The sequence below is a fragment of the Suncus etruscus genome, chromosome 11, assembly GCF_024139225.1.
Source record: "Suncus etruscus isolate mSunEtr1 chromosome 11, mSunEtr1.pri.cur, whole genome shotgun sequence".
In the NCBI taxonomy this organism is placed as follows: Eukaryota; Metazoa; Chordata; class Mammalia; order Eulipotyphla; family Soricidae; genus Suncus; species Suncus etruscus.
This window is the reverse complement of record NC_064858.1, coordinates 14,034,857-14,054,808: the sequence shown is the minus strand read 5'-3', so window position 1 is coordinate 14,054,808 and position 19,952 is coordinate 14,034,857. Positions and strand designations below refer to the sequence as shown.

Genomic DNA, 19,952 nt, shown 5'->3' with positions numbered 1-19,952 from the left:
TGGTTTTTTTTTATTTAATTTTTTGGTATTGTTTTTATATTTTTCTTTCTTTTTCCATTTCTTCTCTTAAATTGATATTGATAGCCTCTAAAAGGACTCCTACCATTTTTTACTTGTTTGATTTTACCCCCACTTTATTTTTTTCTTTCCTTCTAACAGAACCTCTTAACTTGAACCATCTTGTTCTGCCTCACAAATTGAGGAGGAAATAATAGATGGTACCAAGACCAAACAGTCATATGAACATTAAGTAGAAACAAAAAATAATAAGACTTAAATACCAAATCTAAAGCCATCGAGAACAGAATCAATACCCAATCTACAATAAGCTAGACACAGAGGGGACCACTTATACTGGCAGCCTGGGAGGGGGGGTATAGGAGGGGAATCTGGGATGCATGCTGGGAACAGAGGTGGAGGAAGGACAACATTAATGGTGGGAATGTCCCTGATTCAATGTCACTATGTACCTAAAATATTACAGTGAAAGATTTGTAATCCACTTTGATCAAAATAAAAATTATTAAAAAAGAAATAAAGCATGCATTTAATACTGCAATTTAAAAATTATTCGTAAGGTGAGGACTAGGATGGAGAATACTGTTGAAGTCAGTGTTTCTCAATTCTAAGGGCCTGCCTGTGGACCCCTAAAATATTCAAAGAGAGCCAGAAGTGAAAGTTTTATAAATGGGGGGGGGCAAAAGATGACGCATGGCAGGATATGGAGCCTTACAGGAAGAAATCAAAGTGAGAAGGTATCCAAGATCGGAAGAAGTTTGAGAAAGACTGGTTTAAATAAGACAAATGTAGTCATGTCATCTTCTTCCTTTGGACAATGGAGAACTAATAGGATCAAATTATCTTTTTTTTTTTTTTTTTTTTTTGGTTTTTGGGTCACACCTGGCAGCGCTCAGGGGTTACTCCTGGCTTTAGACTCAGAAATTTCTCCTGGCAGGCTTGGAGGACCATATGGGATGCCTGGATTTGAACCACCATCCTTCTGCATACAAGGCAAACGCTTTACTTCCATGCTATCTCTCCACCTAACCAAATAATCTTTTAAACAAACTTTTGTTAATAAATTACCTAGATGATAAAAGACATGCACAATAGAGATTAGATGCTCAAATAGCGAGGTGTCATATAATGAAATATTTCAAAAATACATATGGAGATAAACACTTAGAAAAAAGGGCACTTAGTGACATGTGAAATATGTTTTATCTAAGTTAATGAAAAATACATTTACAAAGGAATAAAAAATTCAAGATACCTGTACTCTCAAAAAACATTATGTTGCAATTTTATTTTGAAAATATTTTAAATTATTTTAAAATTTTAAAATTTTATATCATTTGAAAATATTTTACAATAACTTTTAATTTTTGTAATAATTAAATTTAGATTATCTAATCAAACTGAAATAATAGTTTCAGTGTATATAATGACAACCATCAGCATGGAGCTATTTTTATGAAATCAATTATTTAAAATGGCTACTTTTCTTATATTCTACAGATGATCAAAACTATTTATTCTAGGTCTATCCTTTCCCTCTGACTCCTTTCCTTCAGCATAATAATTGGCATGTCAACCCATATATAAGCAATTTTCATAACTTCATTTTTTCTCAACCCAAGCCCTTTGCCTGGTCTGTATTGTGAATTGGGGGACAAAACAAAAGAAAAAAAACTTCATTTTTCCTAGCAGATGTATAGTATTACATTATGTAGATGTACCTCAGTTTCTTTAGCCACTCCTGAATTGTTAGGTACTTGTGTTGTTTGCAGATTCTGGCTTTTGTAAATAAGACTGCATAAACAGAAATGCAGAGTGTTTTGTTTTTTTTTTTTTCCTGCATGGTGATTTGGGATTTTTAGTGTATATCTCTAGGAGTAGTATTGTTGGATCAAAGGGAAGCTCAATTTCTGTTTTTTTTTTTTTTTTTTTTTTTGAGAACTATCCATATTTTTTTTTTCAAAAAAACTAAATCAATGTACATTCACATCAGCAGTAAATGAGAGTTCCTTTCTCCAGCATTTGCTCCAGCTCTGGTTGTTCTTGTTTTTTGTCTGTTTGTTTGTTTGTTTGTGTGCTATCTTTGTGGTGTGAGATGGTATCTCATTGTTGTTTTTATTTGCATCTCCTTGATGATTAGTAACATGAAGCATTTTTGGATGTGTCTTTTGGCCATATGTATTTCTTCTTTGAGAAAATGTTTATTCATTTCTTCTCCCCATTTTAGGTGGAATTAGATGTTTCTTCTTGCTAAATTCTATGAGTGTCTTATATGTATTAGATATTACCTCTTATCTGATGAGTATTGCATAAATAGCTTCTCCCATTCTATGGGTTGTCTTTGTATCCTAGTTACTTTTCCCTTAAAGTGCAGAAGTTTCTCACTTTAATGTAGTCCTATTTATCTTTCCTTTCACTTCTGACCAATGATATTTCATCCTTGAAATGCCTTTAGATTTAATTTCATGGAGAGTTCTTCCTACATTTCCCTCTATGTATCTTTCCTCAGGTATATTGTATGTAGTTACCCAGTTTTCCCAACCACACATGTTGAAGAAGCTTGCCATACTCCACTTTGTATATCTTGTCCCTTTTTATGAAAGGTTAATTGACATGAGGGTCAATCTCAGAAAACTCAAGTCCCTTCCATTATTCTGAGGCTTTGCATATATTCCAATACCAGGCTGTGTTAATGAATACCCCTGTACATTGCAATTTAAAATTGTGGAAAGTGATGTTTCCCAAGGATTGATTTAGAGCAGGGTCCTCAACTACTGCACTAGGATCACATGCAGCCTGGCAAGGATATTTATTTGACCTGCCAGGTGTTTTTGACACTTATTGTCCTGCTTAGCAACTGACTCATCTCGCCCCTCAATGCTCATGTATGGAACGTGCTTCCCCACTCAGTCTTGGGCCTGAGTCCTCAAACTATGGCTCATAGGTCCTGTTGTTCATAATTTTTTAAAACTATATTATAGACCTCAAACAGTCTGAGTTACAATGAACTGGCTTTCTATTTAAAAAGTTTGAGGACCTCTGTTTAAGAGAGTCACAATGTTCATTTTTCCAAATGAATTACAAGATCGTGTGAGCCACTTCTTTGAAAAATGTCATGATATATTTATAGGAATTGCATTAAATCTGGATAATGCTTTAGGAAGTATTGCCATTTTAATGATATTGATCTTCCCAATCCATGAGCAAGGCATATGTTTCAATTTTCTTATTTCTTCTTTTATTTCTTGAAGTAGTGTTATGTAGGGGGGGGGTTGATACCTCTTTAGTTGACTCTGAGATACAGCTTTTTCTGATGCTTCTTTATGAATGGCATTTCTTAATGTCTCTTCTTTCTCTTTGCATATATTATTTGTATTTCAAAAAGATACAGGTTTTTACATTAATTTTGCATTTTCACCACTTTACTGTACAAATCTATTGTTTGTAGAGATTTTTGGTAGAATGTTTGGGATTTTCTAAATTAGTATGTCATCAGCAAACAGTGAGTGTTGACTTCTTTTTTTTCCTATCTAGATGCCCGTGGCATATTTTTCTTGCCTAATTTCTATAGCAAATTAATTACAAAATTATATTTAATAGGAATGGTGAGAGGTGGCAACATTGTCTTTGACAATGTTTTGACAAAAGGGGTTTAATTTTTCCCCAATAAGTAGAATGTTTGCCAGGAGCTTTGGAAAGGTCATTTGGAAAATGAGCTTGATTATGTTGAAAATGTAACTCGATTTCCATCTTATTGAGAATTTTTATCAAAAATGGGTGCTGACCTTGTCAAATGCTTTCTTTGCATCTATTGATATGATTATATGATTTTGCTTTTTCTGTAGTTGATATGGTGTATTATATTGATTGAGTCACTTATGTCAAATCATCCTTGAATCCCTGGAATGAATCCTACTTGGTCATGATGTATAACCTTCTTGATGAGCTGTTGGATTTTATTTTCTAGTAATTTGTTGATGATCTTCACATCTGTGTTCATCAGGGATATAGGTCAGTAGTTCTTTATTTATTTTGTGATATATCTGTTTGCTTTTATTATTATGTTAATGTTAGCTTCCTATAAACTGTTAGTGATTGTTTCTATTTCTTCAATTTTCCAGAAGAACATGAAAAGAATTGGCAGTATTTTCTCTTTAAAGTTTGAAAGAATGCACTAGTGAATTCATTTAGGCATGGCATTTTGTTTTGGGAAGCCCTTTTTCAATTTCCTCAATAGTGATAGGACTTTTCATATATTTCAGATCATCTTGGTTCAACAAAGATGAGAGGTTATAGGAGTCCAAGAATTTGTTCATTTCTTCCAGTTTATCTTGTTTGGTGATATAAAAATTCTCAAAATAAACTCTGATTACCTTTTGAATATCTGTATTATCTGTAGTGACATCCCCATTTTGTTTTCTAATTCTTTTTACTGTTTTTCTTAAGTCTTGAATCTTGCTAATGGCTTATTGATCTTGTTTACTTTTTCAAGGAACAAATTTCTTTCATTAATCTTGGATCATTTTTGATCTGTCATTTTTAATTTCTGCCATGTTTAATTTGATTTATTTTTGCATCATTTTCTATCTTTGAAGCTGTGCCATTAAGTTATTGGTGTAGGCTCTTTCTTTCTTACTGATGATTAATTTCTATAGCTATAAATTTTCTTCTTAATGCTGCTTGCTCTTGAAGTGTCCCATGATTATGATAATAAGAACTTTTGTTCTAATTTTTCCATGCAATCTTGATTTTCTCTTTGATTTCCTTTCTCAACCATTGGTTAATCTGTCTGTAGTGAGCTGATTAGTTTTGCTCTTGAAGTGTCCCATGATTATGATAATAAGAATTTTTGTTCTAATTTTTCCATGCAATCTTGATTTTCTCTTTGATTTCCTTTCTCAACCATTGGTTAATCTGTCTGTAGTGAGCTGATTAGTTTTCAGGAGATAAACGTTATTTTTTGTTTCTGGTGAAATTTACTTTTATTTTTCAGTGCATCATGATCTGAGAAAATACTTGAAACAACTTCTATTTTCTTGAATTTTTGGAGGTATGTTTTGTGGCTAAGCATGTAGCCTATCTTGAAATATGCCTTATGTACATTGTAGAAGAATGTATATTTAGCTTCTGGGGATATAAAGCCATATATATATATATATATACTAAGACATTCTTATGTTTTAACTTTTAAAAAGTTAAAAACCAGCATGTCCTTTTTAACATTTAGCCTGGTTGATATACATCAAGAGGTGATGTAATAGGGTAGTGTTTAAGTCTTCCAATACATTATGCTGGAACTTCTATAGTATTGTCCCAGTACTTTCATATTGATAGATTTTTTTAAATTTGTTTGTAGTTGTTTTAATAATTTTTCTGGCTTTTAGTTGGGTGCATATGTTTAGGATACTAATTTTTTTCTGATGCACACATCACATGATTATTAAAAAATTCCCATGTCTGGGGCCCGGAGAGATAGCTCAGCGGCGTTTGCCTTGCAAGCAGCCGATCCAGGACCAAAGGTGGTTGGTTCGAATCCCGGTGTCCCATATGGTCCCCCGTGCCTGCCAGGAGCTATTTCTGAGCAGACAGCCAGGAGTAACCCCTGAGCACCGCCGGGTGTGGCCCAAAAACCAAAAAAAAAAAAAAAAAAATTCCCATGTCTGTCTCTTATAACCTTTATAAAGTCTGAGTCATCTGATACTAGTATGTTCCCCCAGCCTTTTTAAGGATTTTGTTTGCTTGAAGGATTGTTCTCCAACCTTTGACTTTGAATCTGTGTTTTCTCAGAATATTTAAATATGTCTCTTGAAAGCATAAAATGTTGGATTCGATTTTCTGATCCATTTTATCACTTTGTGTCTCTTAATCAGTGCATTTAACTCAATGTGCTAAATGCTCTGGAGAGAGATCATACATGTGTGATTTTATGCCATCTCTTCATAAAATCTTGTTGTGTCTGTGAAGTTTGTTTTGCCTTAAAGTTGACACTTCAGTTTTTCTCTTAATTATATTTTTGAGTTTGTAAAGTTCTTTAGCTGTTGTTTATCCATGAAGTTGTTAATAGTTCCTTCACACATCACTGTAAGTCTGACCAGGTCAAATATTCATGGTGAGGCATTAATTTCTGTTGAAGGCAGTTTATTACTGCCCTTGGGTCTGCACAGTGGCTTGTTATAAATCTGCTGTAAATTTTATGGATAATTTTTTCTATATAATTTCCCGTTTTGGTCTTGCTGCTTTCAGTATTTGACCTCTATCTGTGGTTTTTATCATTGTGGCTAAGATATGACTTGGGGTGATTTATTTGGTCACTTTTAGTTGGTACTCTTTAGGCATTCAGGATGTCAGTTCTTGCACTTTTAGGTCTGGAAACTTCGCAATAATGATGTTTTTGATTGTTGCTCCCTCATTTTGTCTTTTCTGCCTCTCTGGGACCTATGATTCTTCTATTGCTCCTGTTGATGTTATCCCTACATTCTATTGTTGTCTGCTTGCTTATTTTGAAAATGTTTTTCATTTATATTGAAACTCTTCCAACTTCTGTCATAGGGAGGTATTATGTAGTTACTCTTTCAGCTCACGAATTTAGTCCTGGGGAGCTGTTATTCTGCTGGTGAGGCCATCCAGTGAGTTTTCATTTTGCCTATCAAGTTTTTAGTACTGTTATTTTGTTTGAAGTTTTTTTATTTATACTTTCATATCCTCTTGAGTCTTTTTGACTTTTTCTGTTTAATTGAGTTCTTTAATCATTTCTACATTTCATCTCTAAAATAATGATTAAATAGGTTATATAGGTGGCCAGTACTAGTTGAATCTCTGTCATCTTCTCTCTCTAAACATGGTGGTGTTCTTCATTGTTTCCACATTGTGAATTTTGCTGTGTTGTGGTATTTTCTAGCTGTTGTGCTATTATGGCTCATTGACTAGAAATGCGAGCAGTGGAACAGAGTGGCCATGCTGTTCTTGAGTCATTTTGGGCCTCCTACTCACTTGTGTTGGTGGAAACAGTGCACATGCTCTTCTGTGTATGGGTCACTCTATAGCACATGGCAATTTTATTTAAACTCCCTGAATGAACCATTTACTTCCATCTTTTTTTTTTCTTGTTTTGGGGCCACACCAAATGACTCTCAGTAGTTACTCCTGGCTCTGCACTCAGAAATAGCTCCTGACTTGGGGACCATATGGGACCCTGGGGATTGAACCGAGGTCTGTCCTGGGTCATTCATGTGCAAGGCAAAAGTCCCTACCTCTGTGCTATCACTCCCCATCTTTATTTATCTTCTCATTTTGTAAATATTGCTAATTATACTTGCTATTATTTTGGAAGCATTATTTATTTAAGTGTATTGAGTTTATTGCCAGCTTATAAGCAACACATGGTTATAAAAATACTTAAAAATATTTAAGTCTTGCATTTTGTTTCCTTGAATTATATTTTTATAGAACTGCTGTTATTAACAAATGATGCAAAATTACTATAATTTTTATTACAATGTCAATTTCTAAGTTTTAATTTAAGAGCTTAAAATATAAATTTGGTAATCATTTTTTGGAGGGACAGCGGCCACATCAGTGATGCTCAGGGGTTACTCCTGGCTAAGAGCTCAGAAATCTCTCCTGGCTTAGGGGCCATATGCGACATCAGAGATCAAACTCAAGTCTATCTTGGGTTAGCCGCATGCAAGGCAAACGCCCTACTGCTGTGCTATCACTGTGGCCCCCAGATAATCTTTTTTCAGTGCCATCTGATGTGATTTTGACAAAGATGTTTGTATGTTCAAAAACAGTGCATGTTTAACTGTAAAGATGTTTTGTAGAAATATAATATGAAAATATTGATATGTATAAATATTACTTGATAATATATATATTTGTGAATTTAATTTTTAAAGTATTATTTTATAATATTAATAATAATTATTATATTTTGAAGCAAGCCGGCTGTGATCATGTGTTAAATTCAAAGGCCAGGAGAGATAAGTGTGGAGTATGCGGTGGAGATAACTCCTCATGCAGAACAGTGTCTGGTGTCTTCAACAGTGCTCATTATGGTAAGCTGTGTTTATTTTCATTTTTATATGAGGAAGGAAAATATTAAGAAGTAATAACATTGCTTCTTCACTCTGCACCTTCATTTAAAATATTTGTCAAAGAAAAAATGATAAATATATAAATTAAACTGTACACCACATGCATAATGCATTCACTTCTCAAGAAAAATCTGATTTTATATTTATTAAGTAAATTTTTAGTAAATTGAGTGATATTTGATAGTAATGTAGGAAAAATATCTCCACCCCTCAATTAATAAACTATTTTTATTGTTCTTAGAATCTGAAATGCACATTTATAATTTTTTAGGAAACTGACTTCTAATAGTTTTTCTTGTATGTTCTACCCTTTATTGGACATAGCTAATCTTATGTTTTGTTTGTTATTGATGATGTATTGAAAGTTATTTAAGGTAAAGGTTGAAATCATTCATAGATGTTTATTTAAAATTATCATTACCAAATATTTTCCAGGAACTATCTGGATTGCAATATAATTGATATTTTATTACATATTTCCAAAATTGTTCAAAATTATTCAGAATAATATAAATATGTTTTTTATTGTAAATTTATCAGGTAAGAGGGCAATGTATTATAAAGACCATATGGTGCTTTCCTTACAACAAAATCAAGCTGCTTTGATTCCCTGACAATCCCCTGAGCACTACAGAGTTATTCCTAAGCAGAGTCAGGAGTCAGTCATGAACAAAACAAAGTGTGACCCTTCCAAACCAAAATCAAAATAGAGCAAAACAAAGCAAATCAAAACCAAAAATATTTTTGAGAAATACATTTTTGACCCTTTAAGATGATAAAAGATATAATTTAAAACTTCCTTTGAAAAATAATCTGTTTACAGTATAGTTTTAATTGTATTTATACGTGCTCAGTTTGTTAGTAAGAAGTTATATAAATTATTTATATAAAATATGGTAATTTATCGTTTTGGTGATGTTTATGTGTCTGAGTTCTAATTAACGTGGCATATTATTTTCTACGTATGATTTCTTGTTTTAGAGCAACACAAATTTGTTCTCCTTTTATAAACAATGGCCCATAGGAATGAAAGCATTTTTGTAAAGAGCCATTTGTAACATTAATATAAAATATCTAACCTTTTTTAATTAACCAATTTGCAAATGGAAAATATTGATATTTTATATTTATGCCTCAATGGTCATTTTTATCTTGCTATCTTTACAGTATTTAGGAATTGCTTAATTAAATAAATCTGAATTTCAGAAACATTTTATATTGAAAAATTTATAATTAAATTAGAAATTTTATAAACTCTAAAAATAGTGAAAAACTGAAATTATTCTGTGACTAATAACCAAAAATCTATGAATAAAGTTTACATGAAATCATCAACTTGCATGTGATGATCCCAATTCTGTCCCTAGCAGCAATATGATTTTCCGAGCATAGAAATAAGACTAAAGCCCAAAGCACTTCTGTTTATGTTCCCGCCAAATAAAAATAAAACAAAAAAAGCAAATTTAAAAGGATTTTAAAAGGGAGTTCTGATAAAGCAGTGAAGTTAAACACTTAAGAAAATTTTCTGTCCAACAAAACATAGTTAGCGCTATAATTGTTACTAGAGAGAAAGGGAAGAATGTTGCAGGAATCTTCTTTCATTGGAACCTAGGTAGTTTGCGTGGTAAATCATATACATACAGCAGTGTGAGGCTCAATTCTTGGAATTCCGTAATATTATAAAGAAATACTATTGCAATCAAGTTATTTGTACTGTCAATTTATTGATAGTGCAGGTTTCCAGCTACAGAAATATTGAAACCCTCTATGATTTGTTTATATTTGCCAGTCTGTGAACCAGTGTTTAGGGCCAATGCTAATTCACCAATTCAAAAAGATTAAAGTACTCTTTTGTAAAGCAATTAATAAAATGAAATAAAATAGAATATTGTTTCTTATAAAAATCACTATTTTTACTGTTTGAAATAGTACATTTGCTATTTTTTGTATTCAATTTCTCTGAAGACTTATAACAATGATTAGCTAAGCTCATATTTAATAGATATTTAAATAAAATTGAAATCTTATTTTCCCCACTAGAAAGTATCAGAAGTAAACCAAGATTACAAATGAATGTGATGAGATATCTAGGAGAATAAAGTACTGATTCTATTCTACATTAATAATTTTAAACATGAGAAAAATTAAGAAGGCCAAAGAATAATATCTCAGGGGTTTGGAAGTACCTGCCAACATGTTAAAAACCCGGCATCAAATAGTAACCAAGTTACCAAATAAATAATAAAGAAGCTGTGATTTATATATTGAATAAAACACAGCTTTGCCTTTTGGAGGGTAGGGGAAAAGTATAGCACTTCTAAGAACTTACTCCTGCTAAGGTCTTACTTCTAAGGATCTCCCAAACAGAAAAGTTAAAATCATGAAATTGTAACTTTGGGACAAACAGAAAAATACTCAATGTGGAAAAACTAAAAACCTTCCTTCTAAGATAAGACATTAGTAAAGATTGCACACTCTTACCACAAGTACAGCATAGTAATGATATTTTTGTCATAGCAAATAGATAGAGTGACATTAAGAGTATTCAAATCAGTAAAGAAACTTTAGCATTTTATAGTTGACAAACCTCTAAAACAATAAAATTCTAAAGACTACAGTAAAGTTTCTAGGAACAATATACTTGGATATTTAGTGGCAAATAAGAAAATTAATACACAAAAATACATGGCTTTTCAATATGCAAATTGAAGACAAGGATATTAAAAAAAAAACAAAAAAACACCCTGTCCACGATTGTGAAAATACTGTACCTATCCCAGAAAATGAGGTGTTTATCCTAGGCTTACCTAAGAGGTTAAAGATCTATAGAAAGAAAACAACAAACCACTACTAAACAAAATTTAAAAAAAGGGCAAAAAGAAATGTAACATACCCTGTTCATAAATCTCAAGGACTAACATTGTCAAAATGGCAATACTCCCCAAAAGCATTACATAGATTAAATGCAGTCCCTATAAAGATGTCCAGGATATTTTCAAATAAACACATAAACTTTCCTGATATTCATAAGGAGCAATGTCCTTTACCCAAAGAGTAAAATTTTTTCTTGTGGAAAAGATGGGAGGCATCACTTTCCCCAGCTCAAAATTGTATTAAAAAGCAGTAGTAATTAAAATAGTGGTGCTGAAATAAATATAGATCCTAATTTCAATGGAATAGTGTTAAAAATCCAGAGAAGATTCTTTTGTATATGGTCAATATATATATATAAAGAGCAACAATTATTAAGTAGAACAAGTGAAAAATTAGAAGTCTTCAACAAGAGATCCTGGAAAAACTGGTTGGCCATATACCAAAAAATGGACTCAGAGTTCATCTAAACTTCAGACCAGATGCTGGCACTCATCATAAAGAACCTTCAGTATTGGCTTGAATGGATGGAAAAAGGGATCTTTATTCACTGCTGATGTAATATTGACTAGTCTAGCTTCTTTATGAAAGTCAACCTGGATAATCCTCAAAAATATTACATAGAACCTAGCAGTTTCACTCCTAAGTATCCAAGAACACTATGCAGAAAAACAAACAAACAAACAAACAAAAAACTACACCCTTCGTTCCTTGTAGCACTTCAGACTAGTCAAAGTATGGAAATAAACCAAATGCCCAAGAGAGTAATAGACACAAAATGGTTTCACTTGCATGCTGTATATAAAGAAGCATCGGAGGGGAATAACTAAAGTCTAAGACAATAAAACCCAAAAGCAGGAGATCTGGTCCTTTGTTGGAGACATGGCACTGGAGGTGGGGACAGAAATTATATAAGATTAAAAACTCTCAAATGGTCATGGAACATTCCTCAATGCATACCACATATTGGACAATAACAACAAAGAAACCTCCATAAAGTCAAGAAGAGAGATATTGTGTCAACTATGTTACTGCGAGTGGCGCCCAGAAATAATCCTTTTACTATGACAATGATAGAGGAAAGTAGTCACTTTGTACCAGGACTGGGTACTAAAATTAATTTAACAGACCTGAATAATACCCTGTCAGTGACAATATTGTAAACCACAGTGCTTGAATGGGTAAAATAAAAGAAAAAGAAAAAGAAACCTGCCAGAAAGACAGGATAGGAAACTGAGAGCATCTGCCCAGGGAAGTGAACACTTGTGAAGGATTTGGCACTGGGACACTGATAACTGTACTTTCTGGTAATTATTTTTTTCAATTAGGAAGTATTTTTAAGAATTCAAAATTTCATTTTTGTACAGTCACCAATTTTTTACATCTCAGTAATTCGTTTAGATAATTGTGGGTGAGAGAGAAACGAGAGAGAGAGAGAGACAGAGAGAGACAGAGAGAGAGAGACAGAGACAGAGAGACAAATAGAGAGAATGGGGGTTTCAGAGAGGCAGAGAGGTGGTTGTGGCCACAATCTGAGCTTGTTTCTGCATTCAGAGATCACTCCTGGCAATGATCAGGGGACAAAAATGCATGGAGCCAGAGTCAGGGATCTAATTCTGATTGGCCATGTGCATTATCTGTAGCTCTATTCATTGTACTTTTATTTATTTATTTATTTATTTATTTATTTATTTATTTATTTTGCTTTTTATTGGCCACACCCGGAGGTACTTTGGGGTTACTCTTGGCTCTGAGCTCAGAAATCGCTCCTGGCTTGGGAGACCATATGGAATGCCAGGGATCGAACCTGTATACATCCTGGGTTAGCCGCATGCAAGGCAAATGCCCAGTGTACTCTTTCTCTATGTCCCACTGTATTTTTTTTTTTACAAAAAAGTAATGAAATTAAGTCTGGCCATTCTATTAGAACTTAAAACATTTTATTTAAATAATTTGCTTTACATAGTTATTCATATTTGGGTTTTAGAGGTACAATGTTTCAGCATCAATTTCACCACCAATGTCAACATCCCTTCGTAAATGTTAAAAGAGCCCATCCCATGGCACCACTCTCCTCCCAGACTGCTATCAAAACTTTTGAGTCATTCATCGGTAGTAGCCTCTGGGCCATCTACTTTTTATAACATATAACATGTACATAATCATATTGCAGGTTATAATGTCATTGTAAAGATTCCCACTGGAGCAACCAATGTTGACATTCTCCAGCACAGCTATTCTGGAAAACCAGAAGATGACAATTACCTTGGTAAGCAATATGTGGTTCATGTAGTTCATGTAAATTTTTGTATGACAAGAAAGTCTTGAACAAACATGCACTTTCTGTTAAATTTGAGTTTGTCATTTGTCTTTGTTCATATCTTCTTTTTAAGCCATACTATATATCTATATCTATATCTATATCTATATCTATATCTATCTATATCTATATCTATATCTATATCTATATCTATATCTATATCTATATCTATATCTATATCTATATCTATATCTATATCTATATCTATATCTATATCTATATCTATATCTATATCTATATCTATATCTATATCTATATCTATATCTATATCTATATCTATATCTATATCTATCTATTTGGTTTTTGGGCCACACCCAGAGGTGCTCAGGGATTATTCCTGGCTGTCTGCTCAGAAATAGCTCCTGGCAGGCACGGGGGACCATATGGGACACCGGGATTCGAACCAATCACCTTTGGTCCTGGATCGGCTGCTTGCAAGGCAAATGCCACTGTGCTATCTCTCTGGGCCCACAATATATATTTTTATGAGATAACTTACATTTTGAAAAATATATAAGATTTTAACTCAAAGTTCATTTGTATTTGAAATGTTTCTATACACATGATTATAGACCACATGTGTATTATATATTCTAGAAAATTTCTTTTCATTTTAAAGTTTTACTTGTATTCAAAGAAGAAAAATGTACATTTTTTCTATAGGAGAAATGACTCAATATTTGATCAATCTGGTCAATCTGTTGTTTTCCAAGCTAGAATAAGTAGTGATAAAAAATAATATTGAGAAAGTAAATAAAATTTGATTAGGGAATTAATGCTTATGACTAGAATACACTACACACTGGTAACTTGTCTTGATAACTATATTTGTTATTATAAAATTAAAAATAAAGAAAACAGCTGTTTAGTAACCATAGGGTTTACTTTCAGGTTGACCAAATGTTTTAGTACTAGCTAGAGTTGGTTGTGCAGCTTCATATTGTGAGTATATTAAATGTTATTGAATTATTTATAATAGTTAATTTTAATATATCAATTTAACTTTATAAAATTAAGTTATAAAATAAAGCTGCTTTATTAACTCAATTTAATTTTAAACTTAAGTGTTTTTTGTATTGTCATCTGGTTTTACTCTTTCATGAGTAATTTTCTTTTACAGCATTATCTGACACACAAGGGAATTTTCTTTTGAATGGAAATTTTGTTGTAAGTATGTCAAAAAAAGAAATCAACATACAAGGAGCTATTTTTGAATACAGTGGTTCAAACAACTCAATTGAAAGAATTAATAGTACTAATAGACTGGAAGATGAGCTTGTTGTGCAGGTAAATTCTCAGTCATTATTCTTAAGACGAATCATAGTCAATTGAAATTGTTAAATTTGTTGTTTTTTATAAAATGTAGAAGTTCATTAGACCTATGATAGAGGTCATGCTTTAGTACATAAAGATGTCAATGTGTAAAACTAAATGCATGCTCATAAATTTCATACAATACTTTCTTTAAGTCATTAAGTGGTAAAGTGAGAAACAAATATATGGCCTAAGTCTATGAATGTTATGCTCTGCACAGCCCCAATAAATATTAGCTATTGATTTACCCTTAAAAAATTATGTCCTTTGCCATTTTTAGTGGATAACTTAGTATTGTATAAATGTTGATTTAAAAATATATACTATATCAGATGTCAGTAGGTAATATAACAGGGAAGTAAATATAACAACAAAGGTTCAATCTCCATTGCTACATGAGCTCTTGAAAACATGAGCTCTTGTGTATTTTCAGAGTGGCTAGTATCACATGACCTGAGCAGACCAATCCTCAGAACCCAGTTGAATCATTAACCCAGTTAACAGAGAATTGCCAGGAGTTGTCCCTTAGGCCTATTGAGCACCACTTAGGAGCACTACACTTAGGAGGCTACACAAAAGCTAATAACAAAATAAATAATAAGATTATCTACATTGACAACCTAGCTAATGTTATAAATCAACATTACTTCAATAAAAACCTATCTTTTTTGGGAAGAGGAAGTAGCTATGGTAGAGCTTTTACCTTTCATGTGGCTCACTCAGATTGATATCTAGCCTTAGTAAGTCCTGAGCATCACCAGGTGTGGCCCAAATAGCAACCAAACTAACTTTTGTAAGTTAATTCTATGCGCATTTGTATTTTTGAGGTTTTGTGTGTGGGTAATTTACACAACCCTGATGTACATTATTCCTTCAATATTCCTATGGAAGAAAGGAGTGACCTGTTCAAGTGGGATCCATATGGACCATGGCAAGACTGTTCTAAAATGTGTCAAGGTACATGGGTATTAAATAAAAGATATAAAAATTATGCATGTTTTTATCATGTGGGGATAATTTTGAGTCTGGCTTTTACTGTCTGGGATTGGAATTCTCTCCTCCCACTGTCCATCCCATATGCTATATATGTGTGTATATGTATATGTCATATATGTATATATACATATATTCATATATGTGTACACGTACACACATATACAGATATGTGTGTATACACACAGACACATTTGTACTCAAAGTTGTCCTTTATGTCTTCCCTTCCTTTTTTTCCTTCATTACATCTATATACATTGCAATGCTATTTACAATAGTTAGACTCTGGAAACAATCAAAATGCCCTTCAACATATGAATGGCTAAAGAAACTGTGGTACATATGCAAATGGAATTTATGTAGCTGTCAGGAGAAATGAAGTCATGGAAGTTTCCTATACATGGATGTACATGGAATCTATTATGCTGAGTAAAACAAGTCAGGGGGAAAGAGATAGACGCAGAATAGTCTGGCTCATCTATGGGTTTTAAGAAAAATAAAAGACATTTTTTGCAATAATTCTGAGAGACAAAAGATAGGAGAGTTGGAAAGTCCAGCTCATGACATGAAGCTCACCACAAAGAGTGGTGAGGGCCATTAGAGAAATAACTCTAGCAGAATTAAAGAAGTTTTCTCAAAACATGGAAGTGGACCTGCAAAACAAAACTTTCAAAATGAAAAATTGTTTAATTTGGAAGTTTTATTAACCAAGCTATTGATCCAACAAAACCTTTTTTTTCCAAGAAAATACTGAGGAATATGTTACACATGATGAAGAAAATAAATACACAAAAGAAATATCATGTACTAAATATAAGATTGATGAAGAGAATTTCCAGAATATAATGAAGAAAATTTTCAAAATAGCATTCAGATAGCATGCCAAAAGGCCACATAAGTTCAAAAAAGTGAATTGAGATCCATGATAATCACAAATAATGAGAAAGAAAAGAAACCAAAGATATAAAGCAATGTGTTTAATAAAATCATTAAAAAATTATATGTGGCATGAGAAATCCTAGGACTGAAAAGTATTAGGACACAGAAAAATAAGTAAACTTGAAGTGTTTAGAAATTCATTTAAAATAAATCAAGGGAATATAACTATGTTGCAATAGAATTTCATTTATTTTCCTTCACACACAATATCTGTACTAATTTAGTACCCAAATCATTTTACTTTATCTTGTAAGCCCTTCTTTTGAATCTTATTACTTTGATCATTTTATTCAATAAGGAGACTTTCACTTTATTACCCATTTTCAATACATTGCTTTTTTTAACTGTTCTAGCAATGTCTATATGACTTAAGATCACCTATAGGACTGTTGTATCCAGTACAAGATCTATTGACTGCTTATGACTAATCCACTGATATGAGCTGTATAGTGAAATATGTTGAAATACAGTGAAATAGATTTTTAAATACAATATAAAATGTAAAATATACCATCAATAATTATGTTGATATGTTGTTAAAAAGCAAATCTTGAATATTAGGTTAATATTAGTATTATTTTCTCTTATTTTTCTTTGGTTTTGAGGCCACATCCACCACTCTAGGGGTTAATCCTTGTAGACTCTGGGGACTATATGGGATCTTGGGGATAAAACCCACGTCAGCCGCATACAAGGCAAACACCCTAAATGTTGTGAGACCCCTTAGGCCCCTATTATTTTCACTTTTCTAATCACTCTTTTTTGTATTACTGGAAAGTATAAAATATGTGACTCTCATTCTATTTGTTGGGATAATATTGCTCCCAACTAAGATAGGAGCCTAATTGTAGTTCACAAATACTTTCAATCCAATCTCCATTTTTTTATTTCAGCTATCACACATTCACGTCTTTAGAGGTACCTGATGTTTTTGATTCCTAAACTTATTTGGGGGAGAAGTGTTGGGTCCACACCCCTCAGCACTCAATGATTACTCATTGCTCTGTGCTCAGAAATCGCTTCTGGTAGGCTTGGGGATCACATGCAATGTTGTTAATAAAACCCGGGTGGCTCCTGGGTCAGCGGCATGGAAGGCAAATGCCCTACTGCTGTGCTCTTTGACCCACGTTACCTGAACTTTTTATTGGATTATGTGACATGGTTTCTTTCATTCTTTTTTTCTATAGGTTTAAATATTAATTTTGTTGGCTTTGTTGAATGGTTATTTCCATCTATTTTTCTTTGTCAAAATATCATTATCCTCTCTACTGAATTTACTTTCTTTGATGTTCATTTAAAATCATTATAAAATAATAAAATTTAATATTTAATTATTAAATTATTTAAAATATTAATTAAATTATTAATTTAAATTATTATATTTAATATAATATTTAGGAAAGGGCAGAGATAAGTGTATATGTTTATGTTGAGCTAATTGTTTAGTTGAAGTGAACTAGAAATTTGACCCTGTTCTGATAGTTTCAATTCTCATGGTTCCTCCTTGCAGAAAACACAAATTTGAAATTACTTAGGTTTATTCACTGTGATATGCTACATATAAAAATATACCAGGTCTAAGGATGCGAGATACAGTAAATTTGGTAAAGGCTTTGGCTTTGCTTGAAGTTAATTAGGCTTTGATCCCCAGAATTGCATATGGGTCTTCAAACCCATCCAAGAGTGTTCCCTGTGTGCAGAGCCAGGAGTAAACCTTGAGACTAACTAGTTCTCTCCCCCCACCAATAAAGTAAATAAAAAGAAAAAAATATCCAAATTTTAATTATTTAGAAAAATCAGTATGTATATTTATTTTATTTTGGCTGAAAGTTACTTATCCTTAGTTTCATATTTGAGTCCATGTCATTTTAAAATTTAGATTGTTCTAATGAAGTTTTAGGTTTATAAAAAATTAAGTTGAAAGTAAGAAAATGTTCCCATCTTTCTCCTTCTACTCCTAGTTTTTCTGATATTAAATTCTTACATGATTGTGACACAAAAATAAAGAGTACAAAAAATTTAGAACTGGTATATTTTTATATGTAGTAAACCACAATTTCTTGTGGGTTTTTTTTCCCTCTATGCAAAGTTCTCATTCTTTCTAAGGTTAGCTCATAAAATCTATTGAGCAATGTCACACACTATTCTATTCTGTTAGTCTGCATTGTGGATAGTCTAAGAATTCTTAGATTCCTTTAGGCTATTCACAGAATTAAAAAATAAGAAACATCTATTTATGTGCATTTTTCTTTTTTTTTTTTTAATTTTCATTTGATTTTGACCAAGGTCTTCATAGAAGAAAAATTACCTGCATACGCAAGAGTGATCATGTGATAGTATCTGATCAAAGATGTGAACACATGCCACTTCCATTGTCTGTGACAGAAAATTGCAATGTAGATTGTGAACTAAGGTAAGAGAAAAACAGTGGTTAATGTTAGTTGTGCATTGTGTAAACATATTAAAATCAGTGGAATAGATATAAAACCTAATGTATTTTTGCACAGAATAAACATATTTATTATTAAATCTGCTATTCATAAACTTAAGGTGTATCAATTGTCAAATTCAGTAATATATTTAAGTTTTATTCATGCTGTTTCCTGAACAACATGTATCAGATATGGAAATATTTGTCTATAAAATAATATATTAAAAATAAAGATAGATGTTTAAAAGATAAATGTTAATCAGATAATTCATGGCTTAAGAATTAGAAACTATAGTTTTTAGGATGATTTTAACATTTCCTTTGAATTATTAGCTTAAAATCATCTTGAATTTCTGAGGTATAGAAAAAATGCCTTGATTTCTTTTGTATTTTGACAGTAGTTTGTTTATTAATCATTGAATATGACTCTATGATAGAGAAAATTTTACTTTTAATATATAAATTCCCTAATGTGTATGGCATGTGTATGAGAGATATCTGTTTTAAAGCAAAGTTAAAGAGAAGAAAAACACATAATAGGTAACATGTAATATTCGGGAAAAACCAGAACCTCTACTCATTCAGCAAAGAATACTTACATACTGATGTTTTTGAAGACATTTATCAAATGCCTAATGCTAGAATTTTCTAATATAGATTTCATCTATTGCATTGAAATGACGTATGATTAAATACTTGAAGTATTTGGTGGAATAGAAACTACATGAATTTAGTTTTTACACTGGTACATTCATATTTTATGATAGTTGGCTAAATGTGATTGGAATAATTTGTCTAAATACCAGAGGAATGTCAATAGATATATTCTTTTTTTCTTACCATCACTTTAACAAGACTAGCTTCATTTATATATACACCAGAGGAGCATGCTAGATAAATTTTGGGGGAAAAAGGTAAGATTTTTTGATCAATAAATTAAAATATTTTTATCATTGTAATACATATTTCTGAG

General features: G+C 32.1%; 1 protein-coding gene across 1 annotated transcript in view; it reads left to right on the top strand.

Moving 5' to 3' along the window:
* Positions 1–19,952, top strand: part of ADAMTS20 (ADAM metallopeptidase with thrombospondin type 1 motif 20) — a 150,091-nt gene that overhangs the window by 59,699 nt on the left and 70,440 nt on the right. Inside the window, exons 16-20 of the mRNA XM_049783876.1 lie at positions 7,955–8,072; positions 13,156–13,251; positions 14,423–14,589; positions 15,444–15,573; positions 18,835–18,961. Of these exons, the coding sequence (XP_049639833.1) occupies positions 7,955–8,072; positions 13,156–13,251; positions 14,423–14,589; positions 15,444–15,573; positions 18,835–18,961 (638 nt within the window). The remainder of the gene's footprint in view (positions 1–7,954; positions 8,073–13,155; positions 13,252–14,422; positions 14,590–15,443; positions 15,574–18,834; positions 18,962–19,952) is intronic.